This window comes from Rhincodon typus, chromosome 4, assembly GCF_021869965.1.
Source record: "Rhincodon typus isolate 14 chromosome 4, sRhiTyp1.1, whole genome shotgun sequence".
Lineage (NCBI taxonomy): Eukaryota > Metazoa > Chordata > Chondrichthyes > Orectolobiformes > Rhincodontidae > Rhincodon > Rhincodon typus.
The window spans coordinates 85,809,618-85,830,745 of NC_063335.1; the positions used below are offsets into that span (position 1 = coordinate 85,809,618).

General features: G+C 40.4%; 1 protein-coding gene across 2 annotated transcripts in view; it reads left to right on the forward strand.

Annotated features, from left to right (window-relative positions):
- The window catches only part of LOC109912830 (dpy-19 like 4), an 86,545-nt gene that overhangs the window by 35,079 nt on the left and 30,338 nt on the right, over positions 1–21,128 (forward strand). For both annotated transcript variants that reach the window (XM_048595981.1, XM_020512271.2), the window contains 5 exons: positions 1,789–1,923; positions 3,296–3,427; positions 4,939–5,040; positions 10,985–11,058; positions 20,340–20,498. In XM_048595981.1, coding sequence (XP_048451938.1) covers positions 1,789–1,923; positions 3,296–3,427; positions 4,939–5,040; positions 10,985–11,058; positions 20,340–20,498 — 602 coding nt within the window. The remainder of the gene's footprint in view (positions 1–1,788; positions 1,924–3,295; positions 3,428–4,938; positions 5,041–10,984; positions 11,059–20,339; positions 20,499–21,128) is intronic.

The window sequence follows — 21,128 nt, forward strand, 5'->3', positions numbered from 1 at the left end:
TTTTCTGCATATAAGCCGACGTTTTCCCAGCTACCATCAGCTCTGAGGAAGGGTCACCAGACCCGAAACGTTAACTCTAATTTTTTTTCTTCACAGATGCTGCCAGACCTGCTGAGCTTTTCTAGCAACATCTGTTTTTCTTCCTGATTTACTGCATCTGCAGTCCTTTTGGTTTTTAATTTCTTAACTTGTCTGTCATTCCCCATTGTAAATTTTTCTGACTCTGCCTGAAATGGACTCACATTTGACTTAGCCAGATATTTCCCTTTTTATGTACCTGTAGAAGCATGGAAGCTTACACAGATTGTTCTTGTGGATATTGTTGCTAGTTTACATCTATATTGAATTCTCTCTTTATCAGTTTTTGGTCACCTTTGGCTGTATTCTAATACAGGCAATTATGAGGGCATAAAAGCAGAGCTAGCTAAAGTGAACTGACCAGTTAGGCTTAGGGTTAAGTCAAAAGAGCTGCAATGGCTGACATTTCAAGGGCTATTTTGGAATGTACCGAATAGATTAATTTTAGTGATTAACTGGAAAAAGCATACAATTGTGTAGGTCGCAGGTCAGAACATTGGACAGAATATAAAAGGCAGAAAAGAATGACAGAATATTAAAAGGAGAGAAGAATTCAGGTATCAGAGAATGCTAGCTAGTCAGTATGAGGGAAAGATAACTAGAGATACAGAAACAGTAAGAGTATCTGTCAGAATGGGATCACAGTGCGAAAAGTGTGGAAAGCTCTGCTTTCTGTCATTGGTGTTTAGAAATCTGTCTATCTCTATTTTAAACATAGCCAATGACTGAATTTCCATATCCCATGTGGGGTAGAAAATTCCAAAGATTCACAAGCCTTTGAATTTAAAAAATATTATCTTGTCCTATGTCCCGCCCCCTTTACTTTGAAACTGTGACCCCCTCATTCTATACTCCTCAACCAAGGGAAAGACCATTTTATCAAAGAAAAGATTTTGCAAGCAAGCTTTGATCTATTCCAATCAGGTCTGGGGAATTAATGTGTAAAATAAGGCGATGGCAGATAAACGGGTATTTTGCATTTCGCTGTAAATGATACAAGTGACATCCTAGAAACCATTGTAAAACAGGAAATTGGAGAGGAATTCAAGAAACTTATGAAGTGGTATTGAGCAAATTATTGGAGCTTTAGCCTGACAAGTGCCTGGGTCCTCACACACTTAATGCTAGGGCCTTAAAATATATGACTAGTGAGGTAGTTGACAGTTATTTGTAATTTTCCAAAATTCCTTAGATTCAGAGAAGGCTCCATTAGATTGAAAATTAGTCCTTTGTTCGAAAAGGGAGGAAGACAAAATGTAGGAAACTACCGACCAGTTAGTTTAACAGATGATAAAGGGAAGGTTTCAGAAGTTATTATTAAAGACATTATAGCAGGGGATTTGGAAAATTTCAAGATAAATATTCAGAGTTAACATGGTTTTGTGAAATGGAAATCACCTTTTACCAATTTATTGGAGTTCTCTGAGGAAGTAACATGAGCTATGGGTAAAAAGGAAGTAGTGTATGTAGTTATTTTTTTTAAAGACTGCCAGAAGGCATTTGCTAAGGCAAATCAAAGATAATTGCAGAAAATAAAAGCTCTGGTTTAGGGCTTAATATATCTGCATGGATAGAAGATCAGCTACTGAAAAGCGTAGCCATTATGCATAACTTCCCAGTGTAACTTGTGTAGTGATGTAGGTCTTAAATTGAGATTTGTGTTTAAGATCTTGGGTAACAAAGCTAATGTTGCAATTTCCTCCTGCCTAGATGTTTTCATACCTCCTGATGTGTGCCTCTACTTTTGCCTTTATTATGATGTGGGAGATTAGTCACTACGTACTATTTGTACAAGCCTTCAGTGTGTTCCTGTTGGATTGCTTGGATCTAATTCAAAGCCGCAAGGTGTGTACTAAATAGAATATAAATTCTTGTTAGGGAGAGAAAGAGTGGACAAAGGAATGATACAGTGAAGTTAACTAGAGCTGACCACAACATATTGATCATGTACATTTTAATAATGGTGGTGGTCAAGGTTAAATCATTACAAGTTGTTTCAAACATTTTTGAAGGAAAATCTTGTGTTTGTAGAGCGTTTTCATAATAACCATACGTACACTGATTTTCTATCATGGTATTCCTATAGCTCACACAGAAATTGATAGTAAATAAAAGTGGCTGAATCAGACTGATCCTGATCTGCACTGACTTAGAACTCCGTCCCAAGAAGTGTTTATATTGCTGGATCTAGCATAATAATTGCATCAGAATCCAAAATATGTTGTTTGTACTAAAACTGCCTTTAATTAATGTTGTAAATCTGGCTCAAACAGATTTTTGCCAGCAGGTGGGTTTAATGCTTATGTCACTGTTTGAAATGAAAGACTGTCTGGTTTCATCTGAGACTCTTCAATTGTTGTTCATCAAAGACACATATAATGTGTATATAGTGTGCATACTTGCCTTTATGCATTAGTGTCTGCTGACTTTTAACACGAGGCATTTGACCAATTATTCGTGGTTCTTGGCTGGTTGGGTAGATCTAATACAAACACGAGACTGAATACACTCAGTTACTGCTTTCCTGGAAAGCAACAATAGCCTGAAGCATATCATGGGATACTATTTTATTTGCAATCGTGCAGTGGCTATGACTATTGATGAATAATTTTAGTTTTATTTCAGACTGTGAAATAAAATGCTCATATTATTATTTCTCAGCAATAAGTCTGGGTTATTAATGCAAGTCTTTGAGGAATAATTTCCCATATTCATAAAACTATCTTTCTGATTCTTAGATAACAAGGTGTAGAGCTGGATGAACACAGCAGGCCAAGCATCATCAGAGGAGCAGGAAGGCTGACGTTTCGGGCCTGGACCCTTCTTCAGAAAACCTACAGTTCTAAGGATGCCTCCCCTGAAGAAGTTACTCTCCTCCTTTTCTGAAGAAGGGTCTAGGCCCGAAATGTCAGCCTTCCTGCTCGTCTGATGCTGCTTGGCCTGCTGTGTTCATCCACCTCTACAACTTGTTATCTCAGATTCTCCAGCATCTGCAGTTCCTACTATTTCTGATTCTTGTTAGCTTTATAAAGCAGGTGGAAGAAAATAAAATTCATGCTTTTTAAAATATTATTTAACCAATGCATTGTGGAGCAATTATTTTGTTATCTGCCTGAATTCAAATAAAGGAATATACTGAACACAAAAGCAAATTATTTGGATGTGGCTTTGCTTTTTTTTTTTAATTTGTTAAAGATGATCCTTGTCTCTGTTGTAGGTTGCCGACGTGTACAGGATGTATATAGTGTGCCTTGCACTAGGCTATTTTATACAGTTCAGAAATTCTGCTTTACTGGCTTCCCCATTGCTAAGCTTCATTTGTGGTTCACATCTTGCAAAATACATTCAGGTAATAGAATGGGGCCTTTTAAGCCTAATCACTTAGTTTTAAGATTTTGTTAGTGTGTGTGTTAACAGAAAATTCAGTTTATCCAATTTAAAACAACCAATTATAGCGAAAGAACTTTTTTCTGCTCAATGCATTAGCCTGGATTTTCATCTTTAAGCAATCAATAATTCTATTTTTGACCATTTCCAAACATCATAATTGTGCTGCCTGCCTGCGGTGCCCATCCACAATATGGGGACTAGCTGGAGTTGAGGCTACTAGATGCTGCCCCAAGGTAGGAATAGAAATAGTCTGATGCTGGACGGGTGGGCAAGATAGAAGCTGCCTGCCTCCATTCACTTGAATATTAACCCAGTTCTGTACATCAGTGCTAGGTATACTAGTCCTCGCCCCTCTTCGTCCTTCTCACTGACCTACTCTGCATCTTGCATTTCCTGTATATCTCAGCATATCTACATACCCAGTATCCACTATGACAGATTTCATTAGCCTTGTTAGAATATTGGAAAGTCTGAAACTGTCACTTAAACATACAACCATTCGTATTTTGTTTGAAAAAGTCTATTAAGAGGTCAAAGAACTTTCAAATAGTCATTCATAATCTTAGGAGCTCATAAAACTGTCAATCAGATCAAAGATCACAGTTCCCTAGATGGTTGTATCAACAACTGCTGCTGAGTTGCATTCATTTTAAGGGATTTGCAGCTCAACCAAGCATTCAAACTGAAATTCCATTGCACAACTGTGTCAAAAAATTTCTGCAGCTGAATGCATTAAAACAGAGGAACAGTTGGGCTATCAACGAAGAAGTTAGTCATCTGTACCATTGCTTCAAATGCAGTGTGGTCAATCACTGCAAAGATCAAAGCATAGAATACAACTGACAGATTAAAATCTGAATTTCAAGACTGTTGAATGCAGAAGAGCACTTTATCCAATGCAGTTGAAGACATTTCTACTTTCACAATGCTTGTCAATTTAATAGCTGTTTACTTTTTCTAAATAAACTTATCATTAATCACTGTGTTTAAAACAGACTTGATTTATCATAAAACTTCTAATTGTGACATGTGAAGGTGTCAGCATCTTTTGAATTTGTTTCCTGACTCTAAACTAGGAATTTCCCATGGTTAATGAAATGTCTGGCCATGTACCATGTTTTCTTCCAGGACAGGGCAGATTACATAAAAATAGCAGGGACTGTAAAATTCCCACATATAGAATGGAGTGGCTAAGGCACAATTGCTGCGAGCAGGCTTCCTATTTGCTCTCTTATCCTGCACTTTAAAAATTGCTACATTATGGGAGTGGAGCACAAAATCCTGCAACTGAGTTCTACTTATCATTTTTATATCCAACCCAACAGAGGAATGAAAATCCATCTCAGTGTTGGGTACAATATGGTCAAGTTTTTTGTTTTTGTGAACTATTGTTAGTTTAAAATGTTCTGAGCATGATGTGTGTTTTAATTGTGCTTTACAACTTACTAATTTTCCCCTTTTCTTTAACAGCAAAATCTAAAGAAAGGTCACTTTGTAGCGAGACTGCTGAAATTGCTGCTTCATTTCTATTTGGTTTTCACAGTTTCAGTCACTTTAAATCTTGTAATAAAAGTAAGTATGAGATACAGCAGCTTGGTATGTAATTTTTGACATTATTATTTTGCATTTTATTTGTTGAAGACCAGTTATCTCTTATTTCAATAACTTCAATGGCGACATAGTAGTCAAAGAAGACCACGAGTGAAATTTTATAAGGGCCTGAACAACATGGGCAATGTTGAAGTCTGTGGCAGAATCATGTGAGAAGTCTGGTGAGACCTGCCTCTACATTGGGACCAACTTGCCATATCCTTTATACATTTGCCAAGCAACAAGGAAAGTTTCTTGCCAGGCAGTGACAAGTTGCCAATTAAGAGGAATTATAGATGGTTAACTTTCTTACTAATGGCAGGATTAATATTCAGCTTCCTATCTTACCTCCTGCAGCAAACAAACTAGATGTTGAGAACTCTTGATGCGGAAGTTGGAGCAGATACCTTCATGTTCCTCAGTGTAACACAGCCTCTCGGGGCACGATGCATTTGCAGTAACTGCATGCACCCCCTGTTCACAGACATTGGCATTTGATATTTGCTGATCTCTAACAATCCTCATGATACCTCACTGATGTCTGTGCTTCCTAAATGTCCTGCAAGTACATGCGTTACAGGGCTTACTAGCAACTGGTATTGAAACACTGCTGCAAGGACATCTTGGGTGCATGGACACACCTAGCTCGTGGCTTGGACCAAGCTGCATCTCATGACAGCTTGCTTCCTTAGCGCTCACTTATTAGCGTCCACCTGCATACTCACAGTAACCCTTCCTTGCCTTTCTGTGTCAGTTAATATAGTCATACAACCAGGCAGCTTGTCTTGCTGGTCAACAGTTCTCACTCAAGCTGGGGGGGTACAGTTTGCTTTATGGCATTGCGCTACGTCATGTCTGTACCATGTACCAAGCAAGCACACTGCACGTGCAGCAAACAAACGGCTATGCCTCAGAGTCCAGCAGTGTAGTCCTTGCCGTAGTCCTTGGAGGCACCTGTCAGTCAGAGGACCCTAGCACAGTGAGTTGAAAGGCAGACACTGATACCATTCCAAGGGCTTGGCCACAGTTACGTGCATGGTCAGGGTGATCTTGGTCAGGGGGTCCGTGCCTCTACAGTCTGGGAATGGGTCATGGTGAATCCTGTAGCCTCATAGCAGCCAGCCAGGTGTAAGGCTAACGCAGTCAGGATGATATACAAGCATCAGTCAGGGGTCTGGGCATTTCTTGTTAGGGTGGATAGGGGAGGAGGCAAGGGACACTTAGGTATGTTGTGGGAAGGTTACTTGGGGGCTGCAGGCTTGGGGAAAGGGGGATACCAATTGTAAAGGGGTCAAGTGGATTTGTAACATATTTATACATACAACATGGATGGGAGCTGTGTAATGAGGGCAGTGGAGTCATCCGTGGTCAAGAGCACCCTGGCTTCAAAAGTGATTGAGGACATTTGACGAGAACAATGTATGACTACACCTGGAATAGTCACCTTTTATACCATCGGCTGGTTGCGGGGTTTGGTTAAGGTTGCTAAGTGCAGGCTCAAGTAACAGGTTGGGTAGCGACTTTGGGAGGTGTGAAGCTGATGGGTCACTTTCAAACCTATCTGGAAGGGAATCTGAATGTTTGGGGTGTCACTGACTCATAAAGGAAGAGGCTAGAAGTCATTGGCTGATGTGCATTTACTATCATTTGAACGTGTGAATTGGGAAAGAAAATGACTGTGACACAAGAGTGGATGGTATATGTTTTTCAACGTGTGAGGGAGAGGGCCGCAAGAAACAGCAATGCGAGACCATAAGACATAGGAGCAGAATTAGACCCATAATGTCTGAACTGCCATTCAATGACGACTCATAAATTTCTCAACTGCAATTTTCTACCTTCTCCCTGTAACTCTTGATCTTCTTACCAATCAAGAACTTGTCTATCTCTGTCTTAAACACACTCAATAGCTTGGCCTACACCGCCATCTGCTGTAATGAGTTCCACAGATTCTTCATCTTCTGCCCAAAGAAATTCCTCCTCTCTAAGGCTGTGCCCTTGGGTCTTACTCTCTCCCACTAGTAGAAGCATCTTCTCCACATCCATCTATCCAGGCTTCTCAGTATTCTCTAACTTGCAGTCAGATACCACCTTATCCTTCTAAATTCCATCTTTTACAGGCCCAAAGTCCTCAACTGCTCCTCATATGACAGGCCTTTCATCTCCAGGATCATTTTTGGAAACCTCCTCTGAACCCTCTCCAATGTCAGCACATCCTACCTTAGATATGAAGCCCAATCTGCGCATGATATTCCAAATGTGATCTGACCCGCGCCTTGCAACCTCAGCAGTATATCTCTGCTCTTGTATTCTAGCCCTCTTGAAATTAATGCTAACATTGTAGTTGCTTTCCTGACTGCCAAGTGAACCTGCCTGTTAACCTTATGAGAATCTGAACCAGGAGTCCGAAGTCCCTTTGTGCTTCAGATTTCCAAAGCCTTTCCCTGTTTAGAAAATAGCCTACACCTCTATTTTTCCCCAGGTTACTTACACCCTTTCACGTGCCTGTGGTTCTGAGGACCAGTCGTAGGGATGATGGAGAGCAGATTCTGAGGGTGCTGGACGTGGCTTTTTGTGGCAGTGCCCAAACTATCCATGGAGGTACCCAGATGACAGTCAGCTTGGTCTAATGTTCCAGTGCATATGGCTGAAGTCTCTGATTGCTAATACCACAGGATCCTCTCCAGCCTGGTGTTGAACAGGTGCCAGGTCTTTGTCAGTCCTCCACATTCCAGCAACATGGGCATTTCTCCCTCCGCAAGCTGTGGAGCTGTCACAGTGAGATGCTCACCAGCTTGTGCTGTCAAACTTTTTACGGCTGATGTTCCCACTGAGCTGTCAGTATTTGAGCTGGTGCATGGGCAGGTGCGGGAGGCAGCTTTGCCAGTGTGTCCTCTTGAGGCCTCGACCCTATCATCCTCAGACGCCAAGAAAGTGCCTTTTGGGGTAACCTAGAACAAAGAACAGTACAGCACGGTACAGGCCCTTCGGTCCACGATATTGTGCCGACCTATGTCCTACTCAAAGATCAAACTACCCTGCATACTCTACATTTTACTATCATCCATGTGTTTCTCCAAGAGTCGCTTAAGTGTCCCTAATGTATCTGACTCCACTACCACCGCTGGCAGCACATTCCACATGCCCACCACACTCTGTGTAAAGAACCTACCTCTGACATCTTCCCTATACCTTCCTCCAATCACCTTAAAATTATGCCCCCTCGTAATAGTCATTTCCGCCCTGGGAAAGAGTCTCTGGCTATCCACTCTATCTATGCCTCTCATCATCTTGTACACCTCTATCAAGTCACCTCTCATCGTTCCTTGCTCCAATGAGAAAGCCCTAGCTCCCTCAACCTTTCCTCATCAGACCTGTCCTCCATTCCAGGCAGCATTCTGGTAAATCTCCTCTGCGCCCTCTCTAAAGCTTCCACTTCCTTTCTATAATGAGGCGACCAGAACTGAACACAATATTCCAAGTGTGCTCTATCCAGGGTTTTGTAGAGCTGTAGCATAACCTCGCGGCTCTTAAACGCAATTCTCCTGCCAATGAAAGCCAACACACCATACGCCTTCTTAACAACTCTATCAAGTTGGGTAGCAACTTTGAGGGATCTATGGACGTGTACCCCAAGATCCTTCTGTTCCTCCACACTGCTGAGAATCCTGCCATTAACCCTGTATTCTGCATTCAAATTCGACCTTCCAAAATGAATCACTCCACACTTTTCCGGGTTGAATTCGATCTGCCACTTCTTTGCCCATATCTGCATCCTGTCAATGTCCCGTTGCAACTTGCAAGAGCCCTCCACACTATCCACAACTCCACCGATCTTTGTGTCGTTGGCAAACTTACTAACCGACCCTTCCACTTCCTCATCCAAGTCCTTTATAAAGATCACATTATGAAGCAAGAGAGCAAACTGTTTCTCTGCTGAGGTTGTGGACATGCTCCTAGCACCTGCAAGACACAAAGGAAAGAAGTTGTGGCCAATGGTTAGAAGTGGTGTACGGTGAAAGACTTTGACAGTGAGGTTGTTGTGAAAGTTGTAGTGGAATGAGAAATGGTCCTAACTTAGTTGGCAGAACATGGATGTCTGAACATTCCCTTCCTTCTCACATTTTCTCTCACCTCCTGAAGATTTATGTTTGTTTACATTGACCATCATTGAAGAAGCAATTCTTTATTTGTGAGGCTAGACAATAATTGTTGGAAATTGTTGGTATTCAGTTCTCAATAGATGGCATCAAAACTTTTTTTTAAAATTCATTCATGGGATATGAGCATCACTGGCTGGGTCAGCATTTAATGCCCAATCCTAGCTGACTTTGAGAAGGTGCTGTTAAGTTGCCTTCTTGATCCGCTGAAGTCCACGTGCTGTGGATTGACCCACGAAGCCTGATTCTGTGCTCATTCTATGTGCCTTTCAGCATGTATCATTACATGGTAGTCAGGTAGTAGTTTTTGGCCTATCTGACACATATTCTCTCCCTTTCTTTGTTATTCTCATATATTTTCACAGGCGACACTTTTTTTATACAGCCTCACGGCTGCATCTTAGAGACTGAAAGTTCTTCTTTGTGATGGAATATTAATATGTTTCTGCCTGTTGTGTTTGAAGAGTATCTGAGTGCAACTCTCACGCCAGTTTAAATGTTCTGCATGAGAAAGGTTTGCTTGAATCACTGGGCATGCATTTATGCAAAATAATTTATTTAACCAACTCCACAAACTAAACAGGTGATCTGATTTTGATTCACACAAGGACCACTTCTTATTGTGTGAAATAGGAATATCAGTTGTCTTTCTTTATGCTGTCTATCGCATGACAGTAAGATCAATTATAATGACCCAGCTGCTTCTACCCTGATTACCATCTTGGTTTTCTTGAAGCTTTCCATATGGTTTCATGTACTTTAATACTCTGTCCCTTATTCCTGGGTAAGCCTGGACAGTAAACAGTTGTTGGCCTGTATTTCCACTGCTGAGTGCATCCAGCCAAGCTCAATCTCCTGCTAATCCAATGTTTAAATTTACATTCTTTCCAGTGGGAGACCAATTGGCCATGATCATGAATAGAAACCCTGTCTGAATTTAGTTCCTATCGTCCAAGAGCCAGTTATAATAACCTGAATAGAATGCAGCTAAGATCAGCTAACTGAACATGAGCGAGTGATCGAACCTGTGTTTCTGATCTGTACAGCTCCGTATTTTTCAGTGCAGTGCTTAATAAGCAATGTTCTACTTGATTTACTTTAATCACTTTTTTTTTTTCAATTTCAATTAAAACAGAAGTTTGACTGTCTCATGCAACAGAAAATTATTTATATTAAGTACTTGAAAAATGTAAATGTTTCCCAGAGTAATTTCTGGCAAGAATTACCAGAATAGTGAAACATAAGAGTAAAACCTATTTCAGTTGTCAATGAACTTCTGTTGGATTATTTTATTTGGATTATTATTGGTTTATAGAATCTGTGTTTAGAAGACACATAACTATGTAACTGGTATTCTTTCTTGAACCTATAAGGTTTGAATGAAAACTGCAGCATGTTAACCTAATTTTCTAATCAATAATATTCAACCTGACTGGCAGCATTTTGCAGGTGATCTCCCCACGGTTTCACAGAACTGGAGTAGCTACTAAATTTGATTCTGTGCATATCCTTTTATATTGCAATACAGGAGTCCTGATCATGACCTATGTTTTGAGTGTGAACAAGAATCTATCATTGCTAGAAAATTAATTTAAAGGTAACAAAAGCCACTCGAGATAAAACGATAAGTAATTTCTCCATCACATGCAAAGTAGATGATGTGTCTGCCTTATAATTTTGGCCTGTTGTTAGTAGCTTTGTGTTTGCCACTTGGCTGTGATAGCAATCCATGAATTCACAATTTCTGATTATTTAAATATTCACAGAAAATCATCTCCCAAGAAGAAAATGAACATATATTAAAGTTTTTTGAAGCAAAATTTGATTTGAATACTACAAGGTATATTTGAATATTTTACATTTTTGAGTTTTTTTGGGAACAATATTTTAATAAATTTTGTAAGTTTTGAGTAGAGCTTTAACTGTTGAGTATTGATGCTAATTTAATGTTCTGAGGTGTGATCAGTTTTCGTTTCTTCCAAGTACATCAAAGAATACCTAATGTAAGTTACTTGGTCTTTGTTGATGGGCTAGTTAAGGTGCCACAGTTGGCTTCACTGTTGTGTTCTGGACCGAAGGGTGAACTTGATTGGAGCTCCCACTGCTGTGCAGGAACCCTGCTATGAAAGTCTGGAAATGTGTGTGTATTACATATGTATATGTAATGTTTCTGCATGGCCGTGTTATCCCTACAGTTGAATAGTCTGCCAACGTTCATTGTCAAAGTTCATGATGCTAAAGTCTGTTGTGCAAAAATTAAAACTAACACCCGTTAACTAATACCAGAAAAATACAAGGCAGCATGCCTTTTGCAGACTAACTGGCCAGTCCCAAAACAGCAATTCAACACATTCATGGTATGAAGTTAAAAATAGACAGAGGAAAGAATCTACTTTCTATCGTAAACAGTGTGTGGTTGACCATTCCACAACATGTAGTGCTGTGAAAATAATGGTTATGTGACATATGACAGGCTGCCTAAGGATAAAATATGTAACCCATTTTCAGAAATCCCCAAAAAGGAAGAAAATGTATTTTTAAAATGTTCTTGCAAAGAGATTTAATGCCATTTAAAGAATCAAAGGAAGGGTCAATTAAAGGACCACATGAAATGAGTCACATAGTCAGTTATAGCTCAGCATGACTTGTCATAAAATGGCACATTGCATTCTTAACTCCATGAAAAGATTTATATAAGTTTGCAGCACCCACTCAATAAACAAAATACTTATCAACTTCAGAAGAAGTGAAAATAAATGCTAATGCAACTTGAAAGACTAATACCACCAAAGTATGTCCCTGTCTGAGTCAGAGACCCAACCCTCCATGCTTAGTCACCAGCTGAACCCCACCTCCTCCCTGCCCAATCCATGGTAGAATGTCTTCAGTTCATCCTTACCTAAATATTCTCCTATCCATTGAGGTAAATCCATGGAAGTCCCACTCAATAGACAAATGTGCATCAGCAAACTCCATGCCTGAGACAAAATTCTTAATTCTGCTCTGTCTGCCAGTTCTTAATTAATCTCCGCACTCAGAGGATGAGGAAGTGCTGGTGTTGGACTGGGGATGGACGAGGTCAGAAATCACATGACACCAGGTTATAGTCCAACAGGTTTATTCGAAGGTGACCTCTTCTTTACACTGATAAAACCTTTAGTTTTCTCGGGACAGTGACTTCAAAGGAATACGGGGATTTACGTATATTAATCAATTAAAACCTTCTAACTGATTAATGATTTAACAGCATCTTAGGTTTGTTTAATACATCCTCATCAGTGGTGTGACCCTTTGATCTTTTACTTATAAATTCTGTATTTGATACTACCTGTCTCACTAACACCTGAAGAAGGAGTAAGGTTCCGAAAGCTTGTGTTTTTACATAAACCTGTTGGACTATAACCTGGTGTCGTATGATTTCTGAACTCACAGAGGAGTTAGTATTTTCTCAGCAGAGCTCCAGTCGTATTTCCAATGCAGAATGACTTTTCTGCACAGCTGGCAAATGATTTGCATACCTGTCCCCACTCGGCATGCTTCTCCCTCCTCTCTCTCTCTCTCTATCTATTTACCTTCCCTCTCTCCCACCTTGCCCCTTTCTCGATCCATTCGCTTCAACTCTTTCCTCACCCATCTCTTCTTTGCTTATCATTTGTCCTGTTTCCTCTCCCCTCCTCAGCTTGGATCAGTTATCTCAAACAAAAACAGAAGTTGCTGGAAAAGCTCAGCAGGTCTGTCATCACCAGTGGAGATAGATCAGAGATAAACGTTTTGGGTTGAGAGATCCTTCCTCAGAACTGTTATTCTCAACCCTTGTGGTTCTGTTTTAACTGAAAAGTGCATTGGGTCTTTTCACCCCTTGTGTAATATCACAGGTGATTGAGTCATAAATAACTACACATTAAACTTTTACTTAGTCATGGCTATGATTGTTACTCCTCTCCAGCCTTGATTAGCTGCAACGTCAGATTTTGATGACAATTTTCTTCAGCTTTGTCCTATTTTAAAAACATAAAGACAAAGTTGCCATAGTCCCAGAGGGCCAATAGTAAGAGACGACTGGTGGTGAGGTAAACCTGAGGATCACTATGCCTCAGGTGAGGGAATGAGATCAAGAAGGTGGGATCTTCTTAGTGACTTCAGCTGGTACCGGAATTGAACTCAGTGTTGGCATCACTGTGTCACAAACCAGTGATCCAGCCAACTGAGATAATCAAGCCCCCCAATAATTAGAATTCCACCTCCAAAGTGAATAGTACGATTGAGATAGCAGCATTAACAGCATGTGATGAGGAAAACTACATTTTGAACGGAATTTAACAAATTCTGAGATCACTAATGTTTGTACCTCTAACGCATGAACTGTCTCACCATTATTTACTTCTGTTTCCAATATTCCTAATATTTTATCTCTATTCATTTGCTTAATAAATAATTCTGAGGATTTATTACTGATAAAGAAATTTTCTTCTGTAAGTTTAAAATGCATTAATTTTTAGTTATATTCTCTTCACTTTACTTTCTTGGATATGCTGAAGTAATAATCAAAAAATGTTTGATGAATTTCTTAATATTTTATATGCTTCAGTGAGGTTTTACCCGTAACCACCATCTGTTTAGACTGTAAATCTTAGTCTTGCCTGATCATTCCTCATTTCTGCTACACTCATCAGGCCTATTTGTCCTTGTTGGTGTCCTTTCTCATGCAAGTAATTATCTTTGTGGATTGAAGATTTATACTGAACAAAAACTAAACAGTGTTCCATGTAGAGTCTGACTGGTCCACTGTGAAGCACTAATGTAACTTTCATGGCTTGTGGTTGACCTTTTTGATAACATAACCTGCCAATTTGTTTTGCGCCGTATGACTTTGCAATAAATTTTTCATCTTTGATCATTTTCCTTTTTTCCCTATGCTAATTCATTTACTTTATTGCTTGCATACTTCTCATCTTGTGTCAAGCTATGTGTAACATTTTACATTTAACATTACTAAAACTCAAATTGTTGAATGTCTACCTAATCTAAGCCTTTTGAAAATTTTTGATTGCTGGCTGTGCTGCTTCTATTTTATTTTGTGAAATCACCAAATTTGAGCTTCTGCGTCCAGGTCATTTTAAGTGGGTAAGGGACAAGAAGGATTTGCCTGATTCCACTCAACGCCTTTTCCCGATCCCATTCAACATGATTTATACTTTTTACAAGTGCAGTTTCTTCCATTTGGGTATTTTATATTTTTGGTTTTGATTTTGTTATAAGCTAGTATTTAACAATAATTATTTGCATGTTATCACAGTTGATAATGCTTACCAGAGGATGACATAAAGAGTCTGCAGTGGGATATAGACAGGTTAGGTGAGTGGGCCAAAGACTTGGCAGATAGAATAAAAGGAGAGGTTGGTGTGCCTGGTAGTGAGACAATAGGTCTGAGGGAAACCCCGGCTTGTGTTCCTTGGGGAGTCCATAGAAGCAAGCTGTGTTGGATCTCTATGGCTTCATTTTTTTTTTAGTAGTCTGTCATGCTGATATCTCCTGAGTTGTGTAATTTCTTTAGGGTTGTTTTGATCTGGTTCTTCAACAGTGGTGTTGGGTCTATCACCATCAGTTGGCATATAGTACAGACTATATAGTATAGATCAACATATAGACTAGCCAAAGAGCTACAACGGAAACTGAAATACTCAGTTGACAACATTACCCACTCCATCCACTCCTCCCAGGAATTCCTCAACAGCATCAAAGACACCGGAATAGAAGAGAATGAGATAATATCCTTTGACATAACAGCACTATTTACAGCCATAAACATTGATCTAGCTAAAGAGACAGTTGCTACACTGCTGGATGAATCAGGAAGGCAGGCACCCCACAACACCAACCGCATCAACAAGGACAGCACCCTGAAACTGCTGGATCTGTGCCTCACAACCCACTTCACCTTCAACGGCTGTATATTGAAACAATCATGGGATTCCCAATATCAGGACTGATTGCAGAGGCAGTAGTGCAAAGGTTAGAATGAACAGCGCTCCCCACTATACAACCCAAACTCTGCGTCCGCAATGTAGATGACACCTTCACGATTATCAAATGCACAAGACTGGAAGAAACCCACTGACACATAAACAACATCCTCACCAGAATAAAATTCACAAAAGAAGAAGAGAACAATAACTGACTACTCTTCCTGAACATAATGGTAGAATGCAAGAACAACGGGGATTTCCAGACTAGCGTGTACAGAAAGACCACACGTAAGCACCTAACACCCATAAATGGAGCTGCATCAGGACATTATGCAAATGATTCACAACATACTGCAGCAATCTAGAATTGCACAAACCAGAACAGGAGCGCTTATATGGAGTTTTTAAAGGAATGGATACCCAAAAAGCACAATCCGCTGTTACCTCTGAGACAGACTGCAACAAGAAGACACAACACGGCCAGACACACTGATCATCCTACCATACATCAGGGACATATTAGAGATAACCACAAGACTACTCAGACCCCTAGGTATCAGGGTAGCGCACAAACCAACAACCATCCTGCGACAGCTACTAACGAATGTAAAGGATCCCATACCCACAACCAGTAAAACAACGTAATATACAAAACACCTGCAAGAACTGTGAAAAACATTACATAGGCCAAACTGAAAGAAAAATGACAATAAGGATACATGAACAGCAACGAGCCACCAAGAGACACAACCAATCCTCATGGTCTTAATACACATGGACAAAGAAGGACACAAATTCGACTGGGACAACACATCCATAATAGCACAAGTCAAACAGAGACGTGCCAGACCTCCAGGAATTCCCTGGCATTCCAACCGGAACTCCATTGACAAACACATTGAACTGGACCTGATGTACAAACTACTGAAAAACAGAACGGGAAGTAATGCCGCCACCCCAGCAAACTGAGGCATATAAATAACAAGTGGGACAGAACACCGACACTTCACCGGAGGCGCACTGACGATGTTACCTCGCAGGGTAACAAAATGCCTGCAACCAAACACATTGGCTCGGCGAGCAAGTCTATAACCTCATCCACAATCCGAGCTACAAATCTTCTCAAAAACTTCAAAGAATAAAACGTGAGGTTATGCGCTTTGGCAGGAGCAATAGAAGATCTGAATGTGCTTAAATGGGCAAAGATTGGAGAAAGCTGCAGTACAGAAGGATTTGAGGATCCTTGTGCACGAATTGCTAAAAGCTAACATCCAAGATCAATAGGGAATAGTTGATAAAATGTGGAGCCGGAGAAGCATAGCAGGTCAGACAGCATCGGAGGAGCAGGAAAGTCGACGTTTTGGGTCTGGAACCTGCAGTTACTGATGAAGGGTCCAGCATCTGCAGTCCTTACTGTCTCCTCTCAGCAGGGAATAGGGAAGGCAAATGCATTGTTGGCCTTTATTTCAAAGAGAATAGAGTATTAAATACAGAGGTCTTGCTAAATCTATACAAGGCACTCCTTAGACTACAACTGGAATGCCGTGAGCAGCTTTGGTCCTGTTATCTAAGGAAGGACATACTGGCATTAGAGACAGTGCAGAGGAGGTTGCAGTTCAGAGACAGTTCACTAGGTTTAGTTCCGATGTGAAGGGACTGTCTTATGAGGAGATTGAAAAGCTTGGGCTTGTACTCATTGGAGTTTAGAAAACTAAGAGGAGACCTGGTTGAAACATATAAGATTCTTAGGGAACTTGACAGAGTAAATGATGAGAGGTGTTTCCCCTCGTGGGAGAATCTAGGACCAGAGGACATAGTCTCAGAATAAATGGTTGCACATTTAAAACCAAGATGAAGACGTCTTTTTCTGAGGCTATTCAGTCTGTTGAATTCTTTACCACAGAGGGCTGTCAATTGCGGATCATTAAGTATATTCAAGGCTGAAATAAATTTTTAATCAGTAAGGGAATGAAAGATTATGAGGATAAGACAGGAACGTGGAGTTAAGGATTGTCAGATTATTCATGATTTTATTGAATTGTGGAGCAGCCTTGATGGGTGTAACATGTAGGACCTGACTTCTGCTCTTACGTAGAACATAGAACATAGAACAGTACAGCACAGTACAGGCCCTTCAGCCCATGATGTTGTGTCGACCTATTATCCTTCTAAGATGAAACTACCCTGCATACCACACATTTTACTATCATCCATGTGCCTATCCAAGAGTCGCTTAAATGTCCCTAATGTATCTGACTCCACTACCACCGCCGGCAGCGCATTCCATGTACCCACAACTCTCTGTGTAAAGAACCTACCTCTCCCCTATACCTTCCTCCAATCACCTTAAAATTATGTCCCCCTAATAATCGTCATTTATGCCCTGGGAAAAAGTCTCTGACTATCCACTCTATCTATGCCTCTCATCATCTTGTAAACCTCCATCAAGTCACCTCTCATCGTTCTTCGCTCCAATGAGAAAAGCCCTAGCTCCCTCAACCTTCCCTCATCAGACCTGCCCTCCAGTCCAGGCAGCATCCTGGTAAATCTACTCTGCACCCTCTCTAAAGCTTCCACATCTTTCCTATAATGAGGCGACCAGAACTGAACACAATATTCCAAGTGTGGTCTAACCAGGGTTTTGTAGAGCTGCAACATAACCTTGGGGCTTTCAAACTCAATTCACCTGCCAATGAAAGCCAACACACCATACACCTTCTTAACAACTCTATCAAGTTGGGTAGCAACTTTGAGGGATCTATGGACGTGGACCCCAAGATCCCTCTGTTCCTCCACACTGCCAAGAATCCTGCCATTAACCCTGTATTCTGCATTCAAATTCGACCTTCCAAAATGAATCACTTCACACTTTTCCGGGTTGAATTCGATCTGCCACTTCTTTGCCCATATCTGCATCCTGTCAATGTCCCATTGCAACTTAGAACAGGCCTCCACACTATCCACAACTCCACCAACCTTTGTGTCATCGGCAAACTTACTAACCGACCCTTCCTCATCCAAGTCATTTATAAAGATTACAGAGAGCAGAGGTCCCAGAACAGATCCCTGCGGAATATCACTGGTCACCAAGCCCTAGGCTGAATACTTTCCATCTACTACCACCCTCTGTCTTCTTTTGGACAGCCAATTCTGTATCCAGACAGCCAACTTTCCCTGAATCCTATGCCTCCTTATTTTCTGAATGAGCCTACCGTGGGGAACCTTATCAAATGCCTTGCTAACATCCATATACACCACATCCACTGCTCAACCTTCATCAATGTGTTTTGTCACATCCTGAAAGAAGTCAATAAGGCTTGCCCCTCACAAAGCCATGCTGACTATTTCTAATCATAATCATAAATACTATCTCTCAGAATCCTCTCCCACAATTTGCCCACCACAGAAGTAAGACTGACTGGTCTGTAATTCCCAGGATTATCCCTATTCCCTTTCTTGAACAAGAGAATAACATTTGCCACCCTCCAGTCATCTGGTACTACTCCAGTAGACCGTGAGGATGCCAAGATCATCGCCAAAGGCGCAGCAATCTCTTCCCTCGCTTCCCGTAGTAACTTTGGGTATATCCTGTCTGGTCCAGGGGACTTACCTATCCTTAGGTTTTTCAAAATTTCTAGCATATCCTCCTTCCTAAAGTCAACCTGTTCGAGCATAACAGCCTGTTTCACGCTGTCCTCCCAAACTACCAGGTCCCTCTCACTGGTGAATACTGAAGCAAAGTATTCATTAAGGACCTCCCTTACCTCCTCCGACTCCACACACAAGCTCCCTCCACTATCCCTATACCCTCACTCTGGCTATCCTCTAGTTCCTCACCATAAGTATAGAACGCCTTGAGGTTTTCCTTAATCGTACGCGCCAAGGCTTTTTCATACCCCTTTTCGCTCTCCTAAGCCCATTCTTCAGTTCCTTCCTGGCTACCTTGTAACCCTCTAGAGCCTTGTCTGAACCTTGCTTCCTCAACCTTTAGTAAGCTTCCTTCTTCCTCTTGACTAGATGTTCCACATGTCTTGTCATCCAAATTTCCCTCACCTTACCATCCTTTCCTTGCCTCAGTGAGACAAACCTATCCAGTACTCATAGCAAGTGCTACCTAAACAACCTCCACATTTCTGTTGTGCATTTTCCTGAGAACGTCTGTTCCCAATTTATGCTCCGCAGTTCTTGCCTAATAGCATTGTAATTCCCCCTCGCCCAATTAAATAATTTCCTGTATCATCTGCTCCTGTCCCTCTCCATGACTATAGTAAAGGTCAGGGAGTTATGATCACTATCGCCAAAATGCTCTCCCACCAAGAGATCTGATACCTAGCCTGGTTTGTTGCCAAGCACCAAATCCAATGTGGCTTCCCCTCCAGTCGGCCTATCTACATATTGAGTCAGAAATCCTTCCTGGACACACCTGACTAAATCTGCTCCTTCCAAACTATTTGCACTTAGGAGATTCCAGTCTATATTAGGGAATTGAAGTCACAAACATGTGTTTGACGTGTTATAGTCTTGGAAAATAATACCAATGTTGAATTCTTTGCAATAGTGGTGCTTTTGAATTAATTTCTGACCTGTCAGTGGGTGTATAAGAAGATGTTACATTCTGTAAAAATTGTGATGCTTCATTCATGAATTAGGTATATCTCATACCATAGATAGCACAATAAGTGAACAGAGCAGAAATTATCCCCCAGAATTCCCATCTCTGTTTTTTTCAGAATGTTTCTGTTTAAATGCAATGATTGAAATAATTACAACTTTAGCTAAAATATTCAGGATAATTTGAGTTAGTGTTTGTGTATGTGTATTCCGTATATAATAATAATTACCATATTCTTTACACATTTCAGCAGAATATTGGATGCTTATATAACCTAACGTATGTACGTTGTGATTGTCTTAATTGCATTGCATGGAGTGCTTTAGATTTTTTCCTGGTATAAATCTTAACTTATTTCTTTAGCAAATATTTTTGCATTTTGATGTTTAAATTCTATTTTTATTGGAACATATGGCTAGTTCAGAACCGTGGTAAAGCCTTTCTGAAGTTGAGAATTTTACATCATTAAGATGAGTAGACAGAATTGACTGTATGATCTGTTCTTGTCACTGTGTGTAATGTATACTTTTTCTTTTAACTTAGAGACTTCAATACAAACTTGCTGCTTTGTCAAGAAACCTTCCAGACCCCATCACAGGAATTCTTTGTCCGACTGACCCAGACCTGTTTGCTCCCGTTTTGTTTGTCTGTGTTGCTTATCTGCTTTTTCTCAACCCTGGAAGTAGTTTCCAGGAAGTTTCGGTAAGGAAGGAAGCAAAACATTATCATCTCAGAGTATTGCTTGTGTGTATCCAAAGGATTTAGCTCAGTAGCCAAAGGTATATTCCACAGTGAATGATTTATCATGGTCTCTCAGTGCCTTGCGATTAAGATTTATGTGTATAAAATTATGTTACAATGTTTATCATGGGGCTGAAGGATTAATTTATTAAATTGAATATGCAATGGATGGGAAAGAGTGAGTGATACTGGAAGCATCCAACTGGATTCTAAGACAACATGCCTCATAATCTGTTTGAATGTTGTGCTCATTAACTTGAGAGCTGCCGTGGCTGAGCAATAGAAATTTTGTATTCCAGTCATTTTTGTTTATATCAAATATCCCCAGGGATTTCATTCCAGATCTGTTTTTGCAAATATTTTACACATGAGAAGTTCTAACAAGAGTGCACAAGACAGCCATAGAACCTTTAGCCTGGTGCAATTTTTAATACAGAATTCAAAGTTCAGTAATGTTTTGTTTCTTGGGATGAAACTGTGCCCTCGTCGTTGATGTGTGGAAGCCTCAAAAAGCTCAACAACTTTGAGATCTTTCCATTTGCGAGAATTAAATGCTGAATTCATATTCCATTTTCTGATGGTTGCAGCTGG